We start from the raw sequence: 24,543 nt of genomic DNA on the forward strand, positions 1-24,543 counted from the left end.
CCCCGCCGTTTCTCCCTCTCACTGCCTGACTTCTGCCTTCCTCACCTCCCTCCCTTCAGTGCTTTGCCCACCCTCTGCCCGCCCTCTCTCCAAGTTCCTTCCTAGTTCGTGCGCCTTCCCCTCCTCCCCAAGCAGAGGGAAGCAGTCTGGGTGACAGGGCGCCTTGTTATGAGAGGGAAAGTTTGGAAATCGTCAGTGTGGAGTGGGAGCTATGGTGAGGTTGGGGGAAATACTTGCAGGTTTGGGGGGCGCCCCGCATATCAGAAGAGCACGTCTTGGAGCTAATCGGAAACCAGGGATATTGGAAGCTCTGAATCTTCTTTGCCTTAGTCTTGGAGAATAAGGAGCTTCTTTGGATCCTGAGGGCAGTGCTGTGATTCTCTGTTCACCCAAGCCCCAAATAAACTAGATCAGTAATTGTCTGATGGAGTGGGCAGGGGGAATTTTGCTGCTATCTTTCCAGCAGGTAATTGGGCCATTGCCTGGTGACCCATGGGGCAGTCTACTTTTTATATGAACTTTCTCGGGGAGATGAAGCCAGATGCTCTGGGAAACTTCTCAGTGTCCTGGCATTATGGGAATTTGCCCACACGTCACACACAGAGGTGTCCCTAATAGGACAAAGGGCCTGACCCACCATATGCCTGGAAATTGGGCTAGGATGCTTTGGTCCCTGGGAGCTCAGTCCCTGACCCTCTATGATCTTTAGGGACTGGACTTTGAAAAGATGGTTATGGACTCAGCCAGCAAATCCCTGAGATCATTTTAGGCACTTCACATTGTTAGGGTCTCTTCTTGATCGTCCTGGGCTGTGGTGCTCTTTTTAAGTTGGGCAAATTCTTGAGGATCCTTTCTCCTATGTTGCAGGTGTGGGCTAAGCTGGCGGCCTGGGCTTTAGACTGGACCTCACGATGTTTGCAGAGATGTTCAGGTAGCTATGGCAGTATGGCAGAGGATTCCTTGTCATTTTCCTAGGTCTCTTAGGAGCACCTTGTCATTCTGAGGCTTCCCCTGAATTTCCTTGGGTCTCCCCACAACCTTTGCCTTCCTGGAGTCCCTGTCAGGTATCCAGCCCAGTTTAATCCTCCTAGTGCCCACATGGATGTCTGTGTTATTAGGCACGCGGGAGCTGATTACACACAATGAATGGGGGCAATGAGAGCAGTGGAGCAGACAGAGCTGGGGGCCCTGTGGCCACATCTGTCCCCATCGGCTGGCAGCGCTGTGTGCGAGAGGGTGCTGTGCTCTATATCAGGTATAGATCTTCAGCGTTCCTCAGGCTTGATCAACCTGGCTGTCCTTGGCTTGCCTAACTTTTTTTTCCCACCTCTGCTTTCAAAGTTCTGATTTCTGGTACCCTGTTGCTCTTCTTCATTCTTCCTCAGCCATCTTTGCGCTCTGTATTTCTGGGCCTTGAATCCATTTTCTCTCTGTCGTACTTCCCTTACCTTCTGCCTTTTCTGGGAAATTCTTAAACTTAAGTGTTTGGTAGGGAGTATTTTCTGATTCACTGTCACCTAATCTCTGGCCCTGTCCTCTTCCAGCCCAAGTGGCACAGAGCTGTCTTCCTTGGAACAAACCCGGAGCTACCTCCTCAGAGATGGGACCTGCAAGTGTGGTCTGGAGTGTCCACTCAATGTCCCCAAGGTCAGAGTCATGATGGGTCCCAGAGAGTACAGGGATAAACCTGGAGACAGTGCAAATCACTGACTAGGTAGCCTTTGGCACCCCCAGCTGTCTTGCAATTGCCAGAAGGGGGAAGCCCTCAAACCCCTAGGCAGAGCTGTCCTCTGCCCCTGCTCTGGAGACACACCCTCAGGGTTCCTGCCCTTGCCTTCTACCCTACAGGTTTTCAACTTTGACCCTTTGGCCCCGGTGACCCCGGGTGGGGCTGGGGTGGGGCCAGCATCAGAGGAGGACATGACCAAGCTGTGCAACCACCGCCGGAAAGCTGTTGCCATGGCAACTCTGTACCGAAGCATGGAGACCACCTGCTCACATTCTTCTGGTGAGTGTTCTGCCACTTTGCAGAAGACTGAGGAAAATCTTAAGGATGGAAGGTGGAAGGTGGATGGTGGGAGATGTATGAGAGGGAGTAAGGAGAAGGGTGGAGTGGTATGTGGAGCTTCTTGGTAAGCGGAGGGGATTGGAAGGCTGGGAACTTTCGGGAGATAGGACTAGAGAAGACAAAAAAAGTTCTTGAAAGGGAAGCTACAGGTTAACCCTTCATTTCTCATTTATTGCAGGAGAGGGAGCAAGCCCCCAAATGTTCCACACTGTGTCCCCAGGGCCCCCCTCTGCCTGTGCTCCCTGTCGAATTCCTCCTGCAACTCCACTTAATGGGGGTCTTGGCTCCCTTCCCCAAGAGCCACCCTCAGTTCCCCAGGCCTTTCCTTCTCTAGTGGGCCCTGGGGAGCTCTTCCAGCCACCAAGGCTTCCTGACCCTGCCCCCTCTGGGGGCAGCAGCAGCCCCTGTTTCCTCCCAAGGGGCAATGCCCCTTCTCCAGCCCCACCTCCTCCACCTATCAGCCTCAATGCCCCCTCATACCAGTGGGGAGCTGCCCTCCGGTCCAGTCTGGTGCCCTCTGACCTAGGCTCTCCTCCAGCCCCTCTTGCCTCTTCCTCACCACCTTCAGATCCTCCTCTCTTCCACTGTAGTGATGCCTTAACACCCCCTCCCCTGCCCCCAAGCAATAATCTCCCTGCCCCCCTTGGCCTCTCTGGTCCTGCCACTCAGCCACCAGTGTCTTCAGCCACTATGCACCTGCCCCTGGTCCTGGGATCCCTGGGAGGGGATCCCACGGTGGAGGGGCCTGGGGCACCCCCCTTTCTTGCTAGCAGCCTACTCTCTGCAGCGGCCAAGGCACAGCATCCCCCGCTACCCTCTCCCAGCACTTTACAGGGTCGAAGGCCCCGTGCCCAGGCACCCTCTGCTTCTCACCCATCACCCCATCCCTCTCAGCGTCGATCCCGCAGACCTCCAACTGTCTTGCGATTGCTAGAAGGGGGAAGCCCTCAGACCCCTAGACGGAGCCGTTCTCGGGTCCCTGCTCCTATGCCCCAGCCTTTTCCTCTTCCAGAACCTTCCCAACCGATTCTCCCTTCTGTATTGTCTCTGCTGGGACTCCCCACCCCTGGCCCTTCCCACTCTGACGGAAGCTTTAACCTTTTGGGGTCAGATGCACACCTTCCTCCTCCCCCAACCCTCTCCTCAGGGAGCCCTCCCCAGCCCAGGCACCCTATCCAGCCCTCCCTGCCTGGGACCACCAGTGGCAGCCTCAGCAGTGTGCCAGGTATGTAAGTGTTGTGGAGCCCTTCTTCATCCTGAGGGAATGGAGGCAGCCAGGGAGGGCAGAGAGGGCATTTAGGTGAAATTTTAGCATTCTTTGGTGGTTGAGTGGAAGGCAAGGAGTTTGGGATCTTTGGTGGCCGGGAGAAAGGAACTCCCTTGAGCTGAATCTTTCTCTTCTTTTACAGGTGCCCATGCCCCACCAGCTGCCTCCAAAGCCCCCATAGTCCCCAGCCCTGTGCTTCAAAGCCCATCCGAAGGGCTGGGGATGGGGGCGGGCCCAGCCTGTCCTCTGCCTCCCTTGGCTGGTGGGGAGGCTTTCCCTTTTCCTAGCCCTGAGCAGGGCCTGGCGCTGAGTGGAGCTGGCTTCCCAGGGGTGCTGGGGGCCCTGCCTCTCCCTCTGAGTCTGGGGCAGCCTCCACCCTCTCCACTGCTCAGCCACAGTTTATTTGGTGTGCTGGCTGGGGGTGGAGGACAGCCTCCCCCTGAGCCCCTGCTACCCCCACCAGGAGGCCCTGGCCCTCCCCTAGCTTCAGGCGAGCCTGATGGGCCTTCGCTTTTGGTGGCTTCCTTGCTTCCACCACCCTCCTCAGACCTTCTGTCACCTCCTTCTGCACCCCCTAGCAATCTCCTTGCCTCTTTTCTGCCCCTTTTGGCCCTGGGCCCCACAGCTGGAGATGGGGAGGGATCTTCAGAGGGAGCTGGAGGTCCAAGTGGGGAGCCATTTTCAGGTTTAGGAGACCTGCCCCCTCTACTTTTCCCCCCACTTTCAGCCCCCCCTACCCTCATAGCTTTAAATTCTGCGCTGCTGGCTGCCAGCCTGGATCCCCCCTCGGGGACACCCCCCCAGGTGAGGATAGGGGATGAGTGGATGGGACAGGACAAGAGGGAGAAGCAAATGGGAGCTGGTTGGCTGCCAGCCTGGATCCCCCCTCGGGGACACCCCCCCAGGTGAGGATAGGGGATGAGTGGATGGGACAGGACAAGAGGTAGAAGCAAACATGGGAGCTGGGAATGAAAGCCTTTCAAGTTTCATGCCTGAGCTCTTAGGAGTTCTGGGGAGGACTTGCTCTGGTGGGATAGCTGTGAGAACAGAGTCTGCTGAGTAAACATGGCCTATGTCACTTGAGGCTTCAGTCAGATCCTGTATATGAAAATACTGTAAGTCAATCAAATACCTTAAGTATGTAAGTGCTGTAACTTGTCTTTCCTAGCCCTGTGTCCTGAGTTCGCCCCAACCTGGACCACCTACCTCCAGTGTCACCATGGCAACTACTGACCCGGGGGCCTCCTCTCTGGGCAAGGCCCCCTCCAACTCAGGGAGACCCCCCCAACTCCTTAGCCCTCTGCTGAGTGCCAGCCTGCTGGGTGAGTCTGAAAGAGAAGCAGTAAAAAAGTGAGGAAGAAAGTCTCAACTGGCCTAGAGAATAGTAGGGTTTGTTCTGCCTAATTGGTTTGCCTAGGAGAGACCTCTGTCTGATTTTTCAACAGGTGACCTATCTTCACTGACCAGCAGCCCTGGAACCCTCCCCAGCCTGTTGCAACCTCCTGGCCCCCTTCTCTCTGGCCAGTTGGGGCTGCAGCTCCTCCCTGGGGGCGGAGCTCCTCCACCCCTCTCAGAGGCTTCTAGTCCCCTAGCCTGCCTGCTACAGAGTCTCCAGGTGAGGACAGAGGTGAATATTTGTCAGAAAAAAAATTTTTTTTTCTAAAACTGGAAATTTAAGGATTTCTGAGTTACAGTATAAAAGATTGAATCTGAAACTGACTGAAGTCTTATTTTGCCAGCAGATTCCTCCAGAGCAGCCAGAAGCCCCCTGTCTGCCCCCTGAGAGTCCTACTTCAGCCCTTGAACCAGAGCCTGCCCGGCCTCCCCTCAGTGCCTTAGCCCCACCCCACAGTTCTCCTGACCCCCCAGTCCCTGAGCTGCTTACTGGGAGGGGGTCAGGGAAACGGGGCCGGAGGGGAGGAGGGGGACTTAGGGGCATTAATGGTGAAGCCAGGCCAAGTCGGGGCCGAAAGCCCGGCAGCCGGCGAGAGCCTGGCCGACTGGCCCTCAAGTGGGGGACACGTGGTGGCTTCAATGGACAAATGGAACGGTCCCCAAGGAGGACCCACCACTGGCAGCATAATGGGGAGCTGGCTGAAGGGGGTGCTGAGCCCAAGGACCCACCCCCTCCTGGGCCCCATTCTGAGGACCTTAAGGTGAGTACAGTGATTAAGAGAGAGGGCTGGGCCTGGAGGCTCTGAGGAATGCGGGGGGGGGGCGTGGGGTGGCTGGTGCCTTTTCTCACTTTTCTATACACACAGAATCTCTTTTCTCAGGTGCCCCTGGGGATAGTCAGAAAGTCTCGTCGTGGCCGGAGGAGAAAATACAAGTGAGTGTTAGGCTCACCCTTTAAACTGGCCTTTGCCTTGCTGCTTCTTGGGGTTATAGAAGTGTCCAAATAGTGGCTTGGCTTTCAAAAAAGGGCAGATAATTTATTTGAATATGAATAAGGATATTATGCCTTTACTATCCAAATGTAGAAAGTTTCCCACCCAACCTTCTGAAATTCACCTGGTGCTTGGGAGCTGTTCCTGATCATCTGTGCCCCTTATTGCAGCCCTACCAGAAACAGCAATAGCTCCCGCCAGGATGTTACCTTGGAACCCAGCCCTACAACCCGAGTAAGTGTGAATGTGTTTGGGTGTAGATGGGTGGGTGAATGAGGAGGGGTATGTAAGGGATAAGAAAGGGAGAGAGGCTTAGAGGAAGTCAAGAATAAATAAAAGATTTCCTGATACCTAGCTGATTACTCTTTTAACTTCCCCTCTGAATAGGCTGTCCCTCTGCCTCCCCGGGCCCGCCCTGGCCGTCCTGCCAAAAACAAGAGGAGGAAACTGGCCCCATAGCAGCCATACCTGGAGCTGGATCTGACCATGACTGGGGAGAGCTGAGTGCTGAGCCTTGGGAGCCCCTGCCAGCCACTTGCACCTGTGGACAGTGGGTGGGGGTACTACTCCCCACTCAGAGCACAAATGCAACCCCTTCCCCTACAATCCCATCCTGAGCCATTGCAGGGGGTAGGGAAGCTCACCCTCTCCCCCCCAAAGCCATGTCACTGAAAAGGCCTGGGGGGGTGGTATATGGCCCTCTTCCCCACCAGGCGCTAAGGGGAACACCCCCTTCCCCAGGTCTTTTATTTGTTTAAGTTATTTTTGCACAAATGACTCTTTTATATTTAATTCGACTTCATTGCCTCCCTTCTTAAAGCCAGCAGGCTCAGTTTACAAACCTGTGAGCTACTGTTGGCTGCTGCCCTCCTTCCCAGTGAAAGGTACAAAGCAATAAGCATCATGCATCTTCCCCCACCCTAACATCCCTCTGCCTCTGGCTCAGGTTGCTCAAAGCACAGATCCCCTCTTACCCCTTTCCCCAGGTTTGAAACACATAGCCTCATTTCAGAGTGTAGCCAGGTTCCCTCTATTGTCCTCTGGAATACAAAAAGGGGATAAGGGGGCAAATAGAGCCCTCTGGGCCTCTCCTCCCATACACACTACACTGCCCCTTTTCCCCCCATCAAAATGCTCAGAGACGTTGTGGTGATGCGACTGAGGATTATGCAACGTGGTCCAACCGGAGCGGCCAGCATGACCAGCTGTCCAGGGGCTGCCTCCTGCCTTTTCTTTTGTAAAGACAAGACCCTTGGGAGTTTTAATTCTGTTTTGTACTTGCCCTTTGGGGCCTCCACTGCTTTTCTATGGGAGACACTCTTAATTTAACAGATGAGAATATTTTGAAACTCTGGCTCTGGCTCTGTACTCATTTTTTATTTAGTTCTTTGGTAAGAACAGGCTACAACTGAAATCTGTTTCTTGTAGTGGAGTGGCTTAGACTGTCTACTATGTGCTGAATGTTTGTCTGTCTCAGTACTGCTTCTTCCCAGGAAACAGCAGAGGCCACACAGAGTACAACAGCATTTAATGGTCAGAAACAGTTGTACAGTATTATAGTCAGCCACAGAAGCTGTGTTGGAGGACAAGGACCCAATCCTTCCCTATACCAGGCAAAGCAGTATTGGTCATGAGCTGGCATATGACTAAGCCCATGTCCTCATCCCCTGGGCCTGAGGGGAGACCACATATAATATCCCCCAGCTACCACTCTGTCCATTGGGGGAGGGGCATAAACCCCACATGCAAGAACCCTTGCCCCCAGTGTCAAATAGGATGGGGCTGGGAGAGTTACAATGAAGGGGAAACCCTGTGTAGCTGTTAAGAGAGAGTTCAGAGAAGCAGGGGTTATCCCTGTTCTCCACTTCCTAAAGGTGCTCACTTTCCTAGCTTCTTCATCCGCTCATCAATGCTGGCAAAGTTTCCCTCAACCGTAGCCAGGTTTTCACACATGGTTGTCTGCACCTACAAAGAGGGTAGAGAGGTGTACTGTCAGGCTGACATGCTTACCTGCATGAAAAACACGAAGAAATTACAGAAAAGAAAAAATAAATGGAAACAGTATATCGGCCAGGGGAAGGTGTTTTATAAGTGTTTTTCAAAAACTACCATTGGAGTACCACGGGCCTATCTTGGCATTTGCAGGACTCCTAAAAATTCCCATCCCAGGGCCAGGATATAGCTCAGTGGCACAGCACCTCCCCAGCAACCACATCCTGAATTTGATACCTGGTAGCAAAAAAAAAAAATTCCCATCCTAGCCAGGTTTGGTGGTTTACACCCGTAAACCTAGTACTTCAGAAGCTGAGGTAAGAAGATAACAAGTTCTAGCCCAGCACTGACCATTTAACAGACCTGGTATCAAATTAACAAAAGGGCTGGAGATACAGCTCAGTTTTAAGGCCCTGGGTTCAATTCCTACTACTACTTAAAAAAATCTGTTGTATGTAATGAGAACCAAATAAGCCTGAGTAGCTGAGATTACAAGTGCGTGCCACTGTGCCCAGCTGTAACAAGTACTTTGTTTTCCCTTATCTCTGTGGTCCCATGATGCCAGGCATTACTAAAGGCATGAATGAAGAGGGTGAGGGTCATGGTCCTGAGAGAGAACGGGTGAGAGGAAGTGGATGGACCCTGGCAAAGACTCTAAAGCCATGTTGGGACTATACAGAAAAAGTGAATATTAAAACAAACGTGCACTAACGCCTAATGATTCACCTGTATTAGTGCATCTAACCCACATAACTGAAAGAAGTGCAATTTACAAATTAGAAAGATGGATCCATTGAGTTGTCAGAGGTCCTAACTGCTGAGAAACAGTATGGAGAGGGCCGAGAATTTAGCTCAGCGGTTCGGAGGCCTGCCTTGCAAGCACAAGGACCCAAGTTCAATCCCCAGTACCAAAAAAAACAACAAAAAAAACAGTATGGAGATTCAAACTAAGCCCCTGCCACAACACTGGGCCACAAAATGGACTAAGGCAAAACCTTAAGTGGTAAAGCTGGAGGACTTTGTATGTGCTGGAGAAAAGTGAGGGCAGATCAAAACAGAAGTACACACCTGGGTCAAAAGGGTGGCATTGTCCTTGAGGGAACTGGCAATCATCTGCTGGGTGGTATCTAAGTGTGTCAGGAGCTGCCCAAACTGCATGGCTACAAATGAAGAAACAAAGGTATAGTTGAGATTAGAAGCCAAGACAAGAAGAGGAATAAAGTGGCTTTTTCAATTCTTGGCATGACTGGCAGGCATTTGGCTTCCCACCTTGCTCATGCAGCTGCTTGATGGTAACAAGTCTCTGCACCAGCTCAGGAAGGGTGGATGCTATGGGGCTCCAGCGCTGTATGGTTTCATATAGCTGGTGTACCTAGAGGGACATGACAGGGCCCAAGCAGATGGCTGAGATGGCCATAAAGAACTCACTGCTACTTCACTAAGCTGGAGAAAGGATCAAGGAGAGAGGGAAACACTGTCCTGACTTTCTCAGAAGATAGGAGCTTATAGAGACAGGACCTGAAGATCCAGTGTGTTCGCAGGCTTTGGTAATACCACTTTGAGAACCCGAGGCAGCAAAAGGGGTATGAAATTGGGGAAGGGATCTTCCTGACCTTGCTCTGCGTATCTGCATCCTCCACAGAGGCTTTATGCTTGGCAATCTCATTCACCTTTCCCAGAACACTCTGAAAGCACAGATTTTAAAGCTGATGGGGCACCCAGGGTATCTCAAGCTACCCAGAATGCATTTGTGCCCCATTAAATACCTGTAGCCGAGCCTCCACTTGGTCCAAAACTGCAAGGTCCAGCGCGCTCACCTTTGCCTGTAACAGCTCTACAGTCTCCTGGAGGTTGGAGGGTATCAAAGGGAAATCCATTGGACTTAAGAACACTAAGAACAGGCCTTCCATATTCCATGAGAGTTAGTTCATATGTAGGTATAACTCAGAAGTGAGTCTTAGAACAAGTCCAGTACCAGTCTCCCCTCTGTAACACAACACTCCTTCCATACTCACCATCAGACAGGCTCCCTGCAGACCTGCAGAAAGGGGATTCTGGAGGAAAAGGTAGGGAAGAAAAAAAACCAGTGAACCTCATAGCCATGTGATTACCACCTTTCCCCACCCTTCAACCTTCTAGCTGGCAGATCCTAGAAACCAAAGCCCTTTGCTGACTTCTCCCAGGCTTATCTGGAATGCTGTGGACCTCATGATACTGGATTTGAGGCTCAGGCTAAGTAAAGGAGAGCGCTTGACCTGAGCATCCTGATCACAGCGGACAGTTGCCTCCAGCTCCGTTAGGCGCTTCTCAAGTTCTGCAACCTAGGGGAAGAAAGGAAGTTAAGATTTGCTGTCATGGTGCTCTTGCTACAGTAGGAAGAACAAGATCATGCTTTGTCTGCTTGTCATTCCCCACCCCTTCCCTAAGGGACTCCTTTCTTTGTAACACATCCCTAGCCAAAATCAACTCCTGAAAGTAGATGGACAAGGGAAACATGGAGAATGAGACATCAAGAGAAAGCTTTCCTAGTACCCTCTCCCCAGGTCTGATCCTTTAGAGGCAGAAAAATGCTAGGCCCACTTCCCCTCTGGCCCTTCAACCATACACACACACACACACACATATACATACCTATACACACACACACACACACACACACACACACACACATACACACACACACTACATACATACATACATACTTTGGCAGCTTGGGAGAACTTGTCCTGCTCAGGCCGAGAATGTAGCTCATAAGTGACAAGGTTGCTATCTGGGGGGTTTCCACTGGTGGTCTTTCCCCCTGAGCTCCCTTTGCTGTTCTTTGTTGTTTCTAGCTGCAGAAGTAGGCGCCTGCTCAGAAAACAAGAATAAGACAAGGATGAGGGCCAGTCACTCACTCTTGCCTCACAGTCAACGTTAAAGAATAGCTAGGCCATTTCCCCACTTAATATCCCTTATCACCAGCTGACGGTTCTTCCAGAACCCCAATCAGCAACGATTTTCCAACAAAGTAGGACACCCACTTAGCCAGAGCTCCATCAGGGTCAGTGAGGTTGATTGCAGCATCGGGACCCAGGAGCTTCTCTAGGTGGGACGCAACCAGCTGCTGTTTCAGGGCTGCCAGTTGCTTAGCCAGCACCACAGGGGTTAGCTTCTCCTCAGTGGCTGACTCCTTTACTGTTGTCTGGTATGAAAAAGAGGCAGACCATGTGGGGTGGCAGGAATAAATCAAGACAACAAAAAGATCAATAGCTGTAAGGACAGCTGTGGCTGGAAGTCAGTTTTTAGCACAGTAGACTGCCTACCTAATAACTCTAAATGTAGATGCATGTGTATCTCCCAACCCTGGAAACTTCAGTCTCCTTATCTAAGGAGTTTCGGGAAACTCCCTTCCTTCTGGGAGGTCCTGCTCTGCTATGTAAGCCATGTATACAGCAGAGGTGGGGAGAAAAGAATGTATAGTTACCTTGATTTTCTCAACTTCAGTTGTCAGCTCTTGGACCTCATGCAGTAATCGCTGGTACTTTTGCTGAGGTGTCTCCTTCACTCCCAGGCCCTCTCCAAGCTAGAGAGCAAGCACCGAGATTGATGTTACACCTCCCATTACAGAGAGCTTCAAGAATTTGTCCAAATCCTGGGCCTAAGTCATAAGGTATCATATTCAACACCCGAATCCTTAACACCCTGATACAAAAGAAATGGAGATAGCGAGAGGCCTGGGGACTTCCCAGAACAATCAGGGATAGCAGTGGGGGCAGAACATCATCAACCGCATCCTGCTGGCTTCCTTAGGAACCTGACCAGAGAAACTCAAGAATCCTGACATTACCCCCTTGATTTCCCTGCTAAATGTCTGCTAGACAGGATCACACCATCAACACACACAAAACAAACCATCTCATATTCTCCAGATTCGTATCCTGTCCTCTTGGTTTTTCCAATGCGATCTGAGAAATCTGCCAAGAAAAGAAAATGGGACTGAGGGCTTGATCTAGAACTAAGGTAGTCATATTCTCAGGTGAGTATGAGGGCTTCACCAGATTTCCATGAGTGATCCTTTCCCCAGAACAAAAGTCATTGAAATCTGAGGACAGGAAATCACTCTTCATGCTTGTCCTCCAGGCTCCCCCTACCCAACTTCAGATCAGGCTCACCAAGTCCCTTTGTCCCCACTCTCTTGTCCTTGAATTTGTCATAGGCAGCGTTGGGATTGACAATGATGTGTTCCACACTTGTGCTGGTCAGCTCCTCCTGCAGGAACAGGTAGTTCAGACAAAATAGGAGACTTATTCCCAGCCTAGAACTTCCTGTAGCCCACAAAAATCACAAACCACTGAGACTAAGCCCGACTTTTCCAAGGGGAAAGAAGGGTGACTTCATTACAAGCTGCCAACCCAGGCTCAATCTAGGAAACAGAAGCTTCCTGGTAAATTTGGAGCCTCAGTTGTATAAATATTAACACCCTGATTCAGCTAGGAACAGAAGCAGCAAAGCTCCCCACCCACTCTGTACATACCACCCCCCCACACCCTTCCCATGTATCTGGCACATAACATGCATTCAAGGCAAGAAACCAAGCTGACCTCTTTAACCTCCCCTTCCCAAAAGTAAATCTCCTTGCCAACTGAGTAAGTCCATTTTAAAGCTGACCTCCCATCCTGTGCTGGAGGAAAGAGGAAGGAAGGCAGACAGGCCAATATCTCTGAGTATGAATATTAAATCTGCTGAAGGTAAGACACCAGCACTTAGATACAAAAGTAAGATTGGCAGAGGGCCTGACTAGAAGCTTAGTTTCCTGGCTGCTGTGAGGTCAGGCAATTCAGAGGATAAGGCGAAGAGTCAGGGGCTTACTGGCTTATTTTTAAAGGAACCTCTTAGAGGCAACAATCATAAACAATAACTGCTTGCCAGGAACACCTTGGGCAAAGGTCAGATGTAAGCCCTGAAATGAAGATGATGCAGTATCTCTTTACAGAGAAGCCATGGTACCTACTCTTTCTCCCTGACATGGCTGCACTGTCCCAAGAGCTGAAGCTCTACAGTAAGTAGGGGACACAGCAGACAGAATAAAAGACACTGTAACCTAGAAACTAAAGCAGAGATTCTCTCTTTACTAAGCATCAACTTGTTCAGATTCCACTAACTACACCAAGACTGGGCACTCCTGACTCTCATCCCTCCTCCATACCAGAAGATGAACAGCCTCCCGCTAGAGTAATGAAGGCGGGGGAGAGATTAAGGAGTCCTTTATTGCTGGAGGTGACATGTCCACCTTCCACAAGAGTAAGGCAAAAATGAAACTTTTTCCTTCACCTAGAAAAAGTTTTCAATCCTGGCTGTACGTTAGAATCACTCAGAAAAAAAAAAAAAAAAAAGAAAAAAAATTTTTTTTTTTAATGGCCTGGGTCCCCTTCTTAGATGCTGATTTAACTGTTTCAGGGTAAGGCCAGATACCCAAGCGATTCTTATCTGCAGCCAGGAACTTCTGCTTGTGTGTGGGTATGTGGAAAGTGGAGAGGGGAAGTGGAATAGAGAGCAGTAGATAGAGGCAGACTCTGTCCCTCACCTCTCTGCTCTGCTACTAGATAAAGAATCATGAGGGTGGCAGCCTTAATGATGAGGGGGGAGAAAAGTAAGACATACCAATTTTGATCTCTGCCTCTTCTTTAGGGAATTGCTAGACAGAGGGCAGAAGCCATAAAGCAAGGGAAAACAAAAGGGCCCAATGTCCTACTCCCAAGTGCTGGGGGGAAGAGACATTTGAGTCCCAAATGAGTCTCTCTTTAACCGTCACTTAAATGATATAGCCAGAGCAAACACTCAACAAATTACTATGTGGTCTCTGGTCTCTAGAAACAGTTTGTCTGAAAAGGATGCAGGCTCAGGAGCAATAACTTTCTCTGAAGCTGACATTTAAGAATATATGCCATTTCTCCTTGCCAAAGCCCCAGGTCAAAACCCAGAAATCCCTTTTAAAATCTTTTGTAAATGGCTGGGCATGGTGGCATAGGCCTATAATCCCAGGACTTAGAAGGCTGAGGCAGGAGGATCACTTTGAGTTTGAGGCCTGCCTGGGCTATACAGTGAGTTCAAGGGCAGCCTGAACTTAGTGCGACCCTGTCTCAAAAAAAAAAAAAAAAGTTTTTTAAAACAACAAATCCTCTTAAAAAGATAAATTTAAAAAAATAAAATGGCTGAGCATAGTTGTACACCTGTAATTCCAGCACTCTGGGAGGCTGAGGCAGGAGAATGGCAGGTTTGAGCCCAGCCTGAGCAATTTAGTGAGTTCATCTGAAAAAATAAAAAAGGCTGGGGATGTAACTCAGTGCAAAGATTCTGGGTTCAATTCTTAGCATGGGAAGGGGAAAAAAAGAAGAATGGGGGATGGGACTATAGCTTAGCGGCAGAGGACATGCCTAGCATGTTCCAAAGTCCTGGGTTCGATCCCCATGCCACACATACAAAAATATTGAGAGGCATATTCTACAGACCAAAGAAAGAAACTAAGAAATTGTTATAGTTACCAATTGTTAAGCCCTCATTATGGGTGAGTGATATGCAGACAAGAACTTGCTTCTTATTTATGCTCCTAAATAACAGGGAAAGGGAAGGGAAAGGGGACAGTGGAAAGGGGACAACACAGAGACGGTGAGGCTCAGAGTTCCAAACAGTCACAGGAAGAGACAGCACCTTCATCCCACCGTCCCTGCTGTACAAGCATGACCTGGCCAGGAGGGCTGCACAATGCTGCCATTCTCAGATCTCTCTGGGGTCCTCTGCAGCCCAGGGGGACTCAGGTGGGCAGCACACGCTAGTTCTCCAGCAGCACCTATTCTGCCAAGGTCTCAAAGATCTGGAGCATGGGCTGGGATAGCGTCACTGCAGTGACTTGTGAGATAGGAAAAGGATGTCCAAGTGGGTGTTGAACTGACTGGAGGGAGGAAAGACTTAGTGGAGACAAGAGGACAGAGAAACAACTGCCCATCACAGCACACCCCATTACAAAGCAGATGAAAGGTCAGGCTTCTTACCAGCTCCTTGTGGTTTCCCCAGAGGTGAGAAAATCAAGAGTTAAAAGGAAAGGGAGTGGGGGAATGGGAACGAGGGAGGGGGAAAAAAAAGACAAAATTATTAGCAAATTATCACATGCACTACATGACAATCTTCAAACACACTGTACCCCAGGGCCCCAGGGGCGCCTAGCAAAATTCGGGGGCCAAAAATTAGCTAGAGGTCTTCATATACCCCAAGAGAAAGAAGACCATGAGACCCTTTCCTCTCTAGTGGTGAAGATGTCATGAAGCTTTGCCATTAACGGCATCAATTTAGAATTGTCTGAGAATGAGGAGTTAGATGTTACAAGCTGGTGGCATGAAACAGGAAAGTGCAGGAAGAGAAGGGGGGGCTGTAGAAATGGCAGAATATGAAGCAGAGGATATGGAAATATTGGGGACATGTAGCTGACAGAGGGCTCATAATTCTCAAGTAGAGTTTTCCTCACTAGTTCACGGTCCAAGTCTTCCTGTCGACTGGCTCCTCTAGTGAAAAACTGGACATTTAGATATCAGAATAAAGTCACAATGAGAGTGGGTCTCCTGGGTTGTCTGACAGGACTTTAGGTTAGGCAGAACAAAAAATATGTCAGCTACCCAGAGTGAGTTTAAAGGAATAGAAAGTACCTAATTACAGTCCCATTCTTATTTCCTGTTGCCAGAGGAGAGGCAGGGCAAATCCTGTCTGGTGTGTTTGTATCTATTATGAGTGGTAGGTAACTCGCTATGCAGCTCTGAGTGATGCATAACAATTCTACCATGATTTACTGGCAAAAAGAGCCCAGTAGACACCAAGAATCACAGATACCAGCCTATGTACAGGACATGTTTCTCAAATCCCGTCCACAGGATTTACATGCATGGATAAGGGGAAGAGTGACATCATTTTTAAAAGTCCTTATTTTAGTACAAGCCACACAGATAAGGTCTAACTTCTAGAAAAGACTGGCTTAGAACTGCTAGAAGGGGAAATCTAGCAGTATGCCCTGCCTTCCAGGGGCTCTGGTGATGGGCAGATGGAAATGTGGGGGACTGAGGATGATATTATATACATATGAAAACCTGCAGTGGGAGAAAGACAAGTGATTCCTATCCCCAGATATCAGCCACATACACTCAACTCTCCATTCCCTGACCAGTGCCAGGGTCCAGCAGGGCAAAACTCCTGTTTTAGTACAGTATAGAGGTGGCACCAGGTCCTGCGGTCTGGGCTAAGTATCTCTGCACACAGTGGGCATAAGCGCTCACAGGTGCATACATGCAAGTCCATGAGGTAAGAACCCAAACTTACTTGTCTCACCAAGCCAAAACCAGCTTGGGAGAGAGTCAAGGAGAGGGAGAGATGATAGGCCATAAACTTAAGATGGGCAGAATAGGGAGGACTGAACAGTCAAAAAAAAAAAAAAAAAGTGATAAATTAGTTTCAAATAGTATCTACCACCACCAGGTCTGTCTTATGGATAGGCTGAGGAATGGTGAGTGTTAGAGAATAATCCCTTTCACTCATAGACTGTCAGGACTGTTTGGCTAAGTGGCTGTGCCTCAGGGGGCAAGACCTGAGGTTCCAAATCAAGACAGAGGAGGTGGCCACTGCTGCTCTTTTGAGCCTGTTCAGGCTCTCAGCCAACACTGCAGCCAGGGCGGTTTCAGAACTATGATGACAAGGAAGATGAAGAGAGCTACAGAATAAAACTGTCCATGATGGACCAATGTAATGCTGACCATCCATTCATTTCTAAAGGAGGGGTACAAAAACAGAAAGGCTCACAAAAGCACAAATAACCCAAATTATTATCTTTTTGCTGTTGTTGTTTTTGGTACCGGGGACTGAACTTGGGCCCTCACACTTTTGAGGCAGGGAGAACCACTAAGCCAAATCCCCAGCTCCCAAATTATTATCTTAAAATTGCATATAAACCCTCCTTTCCATCTCATTTACTTTTCTCTAAAGTATTAAATATAATATTAAAATGAGGGGTTTTCCCCTACAGATATCCATGTATAGCTAAGTGAAGACTTGTGCCATCTTCCTTGTTTTCCACCTTGTCTAGAATCACTCAAAGTCAATCCATAAAAAATGTTAATCCCCTTTAGTGTCAAAAGGAAAAAAGAAACTCCCTTTCAACTCTAGGCCCTACATACCTCTCAAGTTTAAAAGGATTCACAGCCTCCATGTTTCTAGCCTATCCTCCACAGGACAGTTTTATTCTACAGACCTCACAAGGGGAAGAGAGAATGATTTGTGGATCACAGTTTTTTAAAATCTTGATTAATGATCTTTAAACATAAGGCCAGCAGGTCTCTCAGTGACCCAGCTAGGGATCCACTGGAATTTAAAATGATTAGCTACAACAATTGCACAGTGGCAGAGCATTGCATGCAAGATGGCAGATAGGAAAAAAAAAAAACAAAAACCAAAAAACAAAAAACATGCAAAAAAGAAGCATTGAATGGTCTTACTTGTGCAAACTAGTGTCCAGGCAAGGTGGTGAGGAGGGAGGATGGGGGAAGCATTAGGAGAAACTCAGGTAAGTTCAAGTGCGCCAAAAGTCAACAAACACAATCAAGCACATTCTATGATATTCTAAGCTCAGACTATGCTGGAGTGCCATCAGACTAAGGCCAGGTAATTTTTCTCCCTTTTACATGTCATTGGGAGTAGTGGTGTCATACAGGGAAAAACTTCTAGTTTCTAAAGAGGTTTTCTGAATTTATACCCCTTGCTCCAGCAGTTCAAAAGCCATAAGCAGAACACCTCACTGACCCAAGGCAGGCTGTAGGTCTGACAGAGGGTATTCCATTTGGGAATTAGCTTCCCTAACAAAATATATTAAGGCTAGGGATGTAGCTCAGTGGTGCCACTGCCTGCCTTGCAAGCATAAGGTCTTGAGTTTGATCCCCAGTATAAAACAAACAAACAAAAAACCCCATATATACGTATGTATATATGTTTCAAGCCAGACAAAGTAGTGCTTGCCCGTGAAGCCAGGAAACTGCAAGTTCAAGGCCAGCTTGGGCAACTTAGCAAGACTCTGTCATAAAAATTTTAAAAAGGGCTGGAGGAAGCCAGGCATGGTAGCACATGCCTGTAATCCCAGCACTTGGGAGGCTGAGACAGGAGGACCGTCATGAGTTCGTGAGGCCAGCCTGGGATACACAGTGAATTCAAGGCCAACCTGAAAATAAGAGCTTGTTTCAAAAAGGGGGAGGAGGGCTAGAAGTGGGGTGTGAGGTGATGCACATATGCAATCCCAGCACTCTAGGAGGCTGAGCCCAGCCTGGGCAACTTAGCAAGACTGTCTCAGAATGAAAGACAAAAAACAAAAAAAGTCATCTGTGTGAAGATCCTGGGTTTAATCTCTAACAATGTGCAAAAATTTTTTGGAAAAAGAAGAGCCTCTAATCAACTCATGAGTATCTAAAATGTAGAGATCTATCTAGATTGAGAAGGAAAGGGCCAACTGTGCAGTTTTGTCTTAAGACAATCTTATTTCTTGATAAGCTTGTTTTAATGGGATTTTAAGAGAAAAAAATCAGATCATCTACAGCAAAACTGAAATCTTCCACTACTTTCTTGTCCCATCCTTCCCACAATGGGATTCATAAGACTTCTGTTTAAGTTAAACTAGTAATAAAGATCTTCACGGGATAATAGAGGACACTATTTCCTTCTGTAGTCCAATTTCTTTCATAGTAGAGAAATCAGAGGAAGTTAAAGGACAGTGAGGGCCAACAATACTTGATATCCCTTGAAGTAAAAATATGAAGACCTTTGAGAAGATTCCACAAATATGTAGATGTACCAATTTCCCATGATGAATGAAAGCATTATGTACTGTAAATATGTACTAACAAAAATTTTTAAATTAAAACATTTTTTTAGAAATGGTTACACAAAAAGTTGGCCAAGGGGCCAGGGATTTAGCTCAGTGGTTCCACCGCCTGCCTTGCAAGTGCAAAATCCCAAGTTCGATCCCTGGTACCAAAAAAAAAAAGTTGGCCAAGGTGGCCAAGGTGGCACATGCCATAATCTCAGGTACTCAGGAGGCTAAGGCAGGCGGAATGCAAATTTGAAGCCAGCCTAGGCAACTTAATAAGACTCTGTCTCCAAATTTAAAAAGGACTAGGCATGGTGGTGCACATATATAATCCTACCTAGCACTCTGAAGGATGAAACAGGGTAAGTGACTATGAGTTCAAGGCCCACCTGGGCTACACAGTGAAGCTCTTTCATAAATAAATAAATAATTTGAAAGTCAATAGTATAGTGCATTCCTAGCATGTATGAGGTTCAATCCATAAAACCATTTAAAAAAGAGAGAGAGAGAGCTGGGCATGGTGGTGCATGCCCAGAATCCTAGCACTGGGAGACTGAGGCAGGAGGATCACTGTGAGTTCAAGGCTAGCCTGAACTGCATATCTCAAAAGAAAGAGAGAGGGAGAAAGAGAAAGAAGTTGGCCACATTGGTTATCTTCAGGAAGGGGATAGGTGACCTGATTGGTGTTAAGCAGGGGTGGGAGAGACTTCACTACACAGCCTTCAATATTGGTTCTCTGCGTATATATTACGTATTTTAAAAACTAATAAAATTAAAATTGAAAATAATTTGGAGACCAAGGCAGAGAATGTGGTTGCCAGGCACTAAGAATGTGACTCAAAACCTCATGGTTCATCCACAACAGTGATGATGTGCACTGTAACCTGTTGCAGGTCTTGGGCAGGTATGTGAGAAGGGGACAGGCTGCTAGTGAGAATCCAGACCTCATGGATACAATGTTTCTGGGTTAGCTAAGCATACAGCCCATTGCTCCTCAAGTTGCATGTTTACATCAGTATTAAGAGCAGCAGCAGAATCATTACTCAGCTGATTTCCTGAAAGCTGCCTTCCTAAGGCCCTTAGGGACATGTAGGGGGCCAGAGACATTAGCTGATATCAGGACACACCTCAGCCCTCAAGCCAGCTGAAGGTCTCCCTATCCAACCCACTCCTCCCTAATGATGGAGTGTCATTTACATGAGCCTAGGGTGATGGAGGCTATTTAATTCCTTGACCACCATCCCTGGTAACATGCCTCAGGAAATGAACTCTCATGGGGTCCTCTCCCCATCAATCTCTCTACCCAGCTGCTACTAAAATTGGCTGTTCAGGCTTAGTGGGGAGAAAACACCCAATCAGAACTATATATTCAGATCTTCCATCCCTTGAATGGGCACCATCTTTTACTAAGAGCTATCACAGTACTTTCAAGAGGAAAATTATAACTTTTATCAGTTTGGAAAGGAAATTGCTGTGATACTATCTATTCAAATTACAGCCAGGGACAAACAGACAGCATTCTGTTCATTATTTCACCATGAGGGCTTGATATTTTATAGACAGGGGCTTAGGCCAAGATGAGAAGATGCAGCTTTCTCCCAAGATACCTCTTGGAGTGACCAGTGCACACTCAGGTCCTTGGGCAATGACATCAACTGCTTTATCTCCAAATAATCAAGCTTAGGAGACAGACTGACATGCCAGCAAGTACAGAAGCCACAAGGAACACATCACTGAGAAAAGGTACAGGGAAGGTGCTTCCCGCAAGGTAGGAAGCACTTCCACATAGGGGAATAAAATAAAGAATAAGTGAGTACGCCAAGCCATACATTATAAGCCAGCAACCAGCATTCCCCAGAACTAACCAGCCCACAGACACGGCCACAGGACTTAGACACAAATACTGGGCCTGTTTCTGTGACTCCTGGTCACAACTTCAGTGAGATCTCACAGCATCAATGTGACTCCAGCCCAGCTCTCTATGCAAATAACAGAACCTAAAACAAAACCTATGAGACATGTTTATAGATCTTTATCCCCAGGGCACTTATACACAGTTTTTATTACAGTAATTTCCATTCAATTTTGGTTTTTTTATCCTTATGTTTCATATATGTATTGATATATATATATATATGTGTGTGTGTGTATATATATATATATATATATATATATATATATATATATATATACACACACACACACATACCCATCTTAGTGTTGCTCTATGTCTCCTATATGGTTTTTTGTTTTTTTGTTTTTGTTTTATGTCTCTTATATGTTATCCTAATTCCCCATTAGTTTGGGCTCTTGGGACTCTTTAAGGGCAGGGACATTTCTTTCTCTGCACTGCACAAAAGTCAACACAGAATGAACATATTCAATCAATAATGCTAAGTGATTCCATTATGGTTAAAATGTGTCCACAGCTAATTCTTTCCTCGTGAGTTCTTAAATCTGAAAGTGCTGCCTTGACCTCTCCTCTGCTATGAAAGATTTTAAAATTTATTTTGCTCTGACCAGATCACTTATTTTTCTAAAACCTCCAAATTATTTTCTAACTCCTTTATTTGTTTGTTGAGACAGGGTCTTCATATATAGTTTAGGCTGGCCTTGAACTCACTATGTAGCCCAGGCTGGCCTCAAATTCGCTGTAGTCCTCCTGCTTCAGACTCCCAAGTGCTAGGATTACAGGCGTGCACCACCATGCCCAGCATCATTTTCTAGCTACTTACCCTACAGACACTGGATATTCATACAAAGGAATATTTCTGTACATTTCAAAGTCTAGTTCTTGGTAAGATACTAATAAACATGTATTGAGTGAAATAGTTTATATAAAAAAGGCCTGTCCAGGGATTTAGCTCAGTGGTGCTGGGCCTGCCTCACAAGCACAAGGTCCTGAGTTCAATCCCTTGTACCAAAAATAAAAAAATAAAAAATAAAAGGTCTACTTCTTAACCCCAAGAAGATTATAAATGATTCACTGTTTTCTTTTGTGAGACAGGGTCTCACTATGTAGTTCACGCTGGCCTTGAACTCATGATGATCATCCTGCCTAAGCCTCTCAAGTGCTGGAGTTATTCACTGTTACAGATTGGAACTCAGTAACCTAACTAAGTCACTAGTCTAAAATGTAATTGTTTTGAGATATTTCCATAGTGTTTAAAAGGCCATAACTGGGCATGGTGGCACAATCCCAGCCAGGATGAGGCAGAAATATCACAAGTACAAGGCTAGTTTGGGCAACTTTGTGAGGCCCTGTCTCAAAATAAAAAATAAAAAGGGCTGAGATATAGCTGGGTGGTAGAGCTAGGTAGCATGCTTATCTAGCATGCAAAAGACCCTGGTTTCTAGCCTCAATACTAGAAAAAATAAAAATAAAATAAAAGGCCCAAGAGCCAGGGCTTTACAAACACTTCTTGTTAACTGTAATTCCACTGACTTGACACTGGGTATTGCTCCTGGGTGACTGCAAACCCAGCAAAGCCTTAAGCCCTACAACTTATATACCACCCAGGCTGGGGCTGGCATACCCGTTTATGGCTGTGGCTCCCTGGAGAAGGGAAAGGACCTATTTGGGGGAGAGAGGTCAGAGCCCAGAGGAATCCTGAGGCAGCACAGTCTTACCGCATCAAACTCCGCTTGATCATCCTCTGGCAGGTCGCTGGTTTCATAAACATCTGGCTCGTTCCGTGCCTGCAGGTGGAAGCAGTGACCAAGCAAACTCACTACCTAGCATCTATCAACACCCTTTAACCCCACTCCATTTGAACAGGCTAATGGAGAAAGGAGACAATGCCAGAATTCTGTGCTCTCTTCTCAACCTGTCCTAAGAACAGCATGCTAGTTCCCATGTCTCTGTTGGGGTAGAGATGTCAGCAGGCACTATTGGGACCAGACAGTAAACGGTATGATAACAAAGATGTTATCCTCAACATGGAGGAGGGCGGGTCCTTGGTAATCATTTGGTCCAAAGCAGGTGAAGGCCATCCTCAAATTAGGCCCTGTACATCACTCCCCGGGCACAAGGGCTGAAAGTGACTCAGGACCTTAGTTCCCAAAGTCCTGTGCCCCAACCCCCAACCCCAGAATGCAGGCCAGGCCGCACAAAAGGGTACATGCCAGCTTGTGCATTTGGAGAGAAGGGTCAGACACAGTTTCCCCAAAGGACTGAGTTCCCCACGGGGCACAAGAAGGTTCTGCCACAGTAACTTGGCAATATGAAGGCCATCACTAAGTGGCCTGGCAAGTATGTCTGGGACAGAGATACGGGGCCTTATGGGCACGAACAGTGTTGACAGGATGGCAGAGAATGTCGGGCACAAGTGTAAGCACCCGAAGATTTCTGGGTCAGGAACCGGCGACATACGGAAAGTGGGCCAGGAGCTCCGCCCGATGGCCCGGCCCAATTGGGTCAAAGAAGTCCGGAAGGTGCTGCGGCCGGTCTGAAAGCGAGCGGCGCGAGCCTGAGGGGCGGAGGAAGGGCTGCAGGCGGGAAGGGTCGTGGGCTAGTCTGTTAGGGGGTCTTCGGGAGGTCGGGGGCACGGTCTTGCGGAGCCGGGCCGGCCCTGTACTCACAATGCCGGGAAGATCGGCGTATTTAGGGTCCGCCATGGCGGCGGTGAGGCAGGGCTGGGGGACCAGGCCTCGGTGGGACTGGGGCCAGTGACCTGGTAAGGGAGAGGCTGGGTCCGGGTCTCCGGCTAAAGCGGCAGCAAAGGGAGCGGCAGAGCAGGAAATCTCGCGATAGTGGTAACTCAGCAGAAGGGTAAAGCACAAGTCGCGAGAACAGCCGCTACCACACCCTTGCAGAGGCTGGGATTGGCGAGAGCTAGGCCTGGGAATGAGGTAATGGCGAGGAGACGCCGCCTAGGATTCTGGGATGTGTAGTCCTGGGTCCACTGGTCCAGGACCCACAATAATGCACCTTAGAGAGCTATTTCATACAACTTTCTTTCATTTTTACATCAAGTCTATAAAACAACTTTAATACTTCCTTTTTCTGGACTCCCAGAAATTAAACGACTAGAAATCACCCAGCCAGTTATGTTCTTTAGCCAGGGTTTCAAAAACTAACATTTACACGGGGTGCGGTTGTGCACGCCTGTAATCCCAGCATTCAGGAGGTTGAGGCAGGAGGATTGCCACGAGTTCAAGGCCAGCCTGGGCTACATAATGAATTCAAGGCCAGCCTGAATTACAGAGTGAGAACTTGTCTCAAAACACCCACACACCCACACATACCTACAGGCCGGGGATTTAGCTCAGTGGTTCCACTACCTGCCTCGCAAGCGCAAGGTCCTGAGTTCTATCCCCGCTACAAAACAACAACAAAACACATGCACAAGCACACACGCACGCACTCAGGCATAGAACAGTAACATTTAGTAAACAGTGTAGTTTAGCAATGGAAAAGTGAAACGGTCTTCTTAAGTTAGGGCTGTCAGATAAAATACAAGATACTTTGTTACATCTGAATTTCAGCTAATGAATAGAATATTAATTCCTATTTTTGTTTTTAATGTGCCTCATATCATATTTGGTACATATACATAAAATTATTGTTTATCCAGGGCTGGGGATTTAGCTCAGTGGTTCTGCTGCCTGCCTCGCAAGCACAAGGACCCAAGTTCCATCCCCGTTACAAAAAAAAAAAAAAAAATTGTTTATCCAAAACTCAAATTTCATTGGGTATTCTGTTTTTTGTTTCTCAAATCTAGCAATCCTATCTTCAGATCATAAATGGGTAAATGGTGCCTCCAAATATGAACACTCTCTGTATTATGAATTAATTCATTAATAGACTTTTAAACTTCATAGTTCAATAAAATTAAAATAACAAACCTAGCCTGGGTGTGGTTGTGCATGCCTTAATCCTGGCACTCAGCATGCTGAGACAGGATGATCCAGAGTTTGAGGCCAGCTGGGCTATTATATAAATTCAGGGCCAGCCTAA

General features: G+C 47.8%; 2 protein-coding genes across 8 annotated transcripts in view; one reads left to right on the forward strand and one right to left on the reverse strand.

Moving 5' to 3' along the window:
- Nucleotides 1–6,605, forward strand: part of Mbd6 (methyl-CpG binding domain protein 6) — an 8,757-nt gene extending 2,152 nt beyond the window's left edge. The window contains exons 1-13 of one of the 6 annotated variants that reach the window (XM_010644610.3): nucleotides 54–214; nucleotides 868–931; nucleotides 1,119–1,255; nucleotides 1,545–1,647; nucleotides 1,849–2,008; nucleotides 2,247–3,293; nucleotides 3,478–4,139; nucleotides 4,504–4,657; nucleotides 4,781–4,962; nucleotides 5,075–5,491; nucleotides 5,612–5,664; nucleotides 5,893–5,956; nucleotides 6,110–6,605. In XM_010644610.3, coding sequence (XP_010642912.1) covers nucleotides 1,143–1,255; nucleotides 1,545–1,647; nucleotides 1,849–2,008; nucleotides 2,247–3,293; nucleotides 3,478–4,139; nucleotides 4,504–4,657; nucleotides 4,781–4,962; nucleotides 5,075–5,491; nucleotides 5,612–5,664; nucleotides 5,893–5,956; nucleotides 6,110–6,181 — 3,027 coding nt within the window. In that variant the 5' untranslated portion in view covers nucleotides 54–214; nucleotides 868–931; nucleotides 1,119–1,142 and the 3' untranslated portion in view covers nucleotides 6,182–6,605. Of the gene's footprint in view, nucleotides 1–53; nucleotides 215–861; nucleotides 932–1,118; nucleotides 1,256–1,544; nucleotides 1,648–1,848; nucleotides 2,009–2,246; nucleotides 3,294–3,477; nucleotides 4,140–4,503; nucleotides 4,658–4,780; nucleotides 4,963–5,074; nucleotides 5,492–5,611; nucleotides 5,665–5,815; nucleotides 5,957–6,109 lie in introns of those variants that run through there. The other 5 variants (XM_010644611.3, XM_010644612.2, XM_019210720.2 and 2 more) reach the window with 5 other exon arrangements.
- Nucleotides 6,606–6,935: 330 nt separating this feature from the next.
- Dctn2 (dynactin subunit 2) lies at nucleotides 6,936–23,373 on the reverse strand. Of its 2 annotated transcripts, XM_010644590.3 has the most exons (15): nucleotides 23,166–23,373; nucleotides 22,215–22,283; nucleotides 14,746–14,751; nucleotides 11,869–11,965; nucleotides 11,609–11,670; nucleotides 11,181–11,279; nucleotides 10,738–10,898; nucleotides 10,417–10,564; nucleotides 9,970–10,035; nucleotides 9,730–9,768; nucleotides 9,481–9,558; nucleotides 9,328–9,399; nucleotides 8,984–9,086; nucleotides 8,783–8,874; nucleotides 6,936–7,687 (listed from the first exon to the last, which is right to left on the reverse strand). In XM_010644590.3, exons 1-15 carry the CDS (start codon nucleotides 23,199–23,201, stop codon nucleotides 7,601–7,603), a joined length of 1,215 nt encoding a protein of 404 aa, XP_010642892.1. In that variant the 5' UTR covers nucleotides 23,202–23,373; the 3' UTR covers nucleotides 6,936–7,600. The 2 variants fall into 2 exon arrangements, with proteins under 2 accessions (XP_010642892.1, XP_010642893.1); XM_010644591.3 differs by lacking the exon at nucleotides 14,746–14,751.
- Nucleotides 23,374–24,543: the final 1,170 nt, after the last annotated feature.

The sequence above is a fragment of the Fukomys damarensis genome, unplaced genomic scaffold (genome assembly GCF_012274545.1).
Source record: "Fukomys damarensis isolate Sample0158 unplaced genomic scaffold, DMR_v1.0_HiC HiC_scaffold_15, whole genome shotgun sequence".
Classification (NCBI taxonomy): domain Eukaryota; kingdom Metazoa; phylum Chordata; class Mammalia; order Rodentia; family Bathyergidae; genus Fukomys; species Fukomys damarensis.

What these genes read in the sequence shown, in the direction of transcription:
- Dctn2 (XM_010644590.3), bottom strand. Translation starts at nt 23,201, where the DNA reads ATGGCGGACCCTAAATACGCCGATCTTCCCGGCATT. An exon ending in ACGCCGATCTTCCCGGCATT is followed by an intron (nt 22,284 to 23,165) that starts GTGAGTACAGGG and finishes TTCCACCTGCAG; the next exon opens with GCACGGAACGAGCCAGATGT. An exon ending in CTGAAGTTGAGAAAATCAAG is followed by an intron (nt 10,899 to 11,180) that starts GTAACTATACAT and finishes TTTTCATACCAG; the next exon opens with ACAACAGTAAAGGAGTCAGC.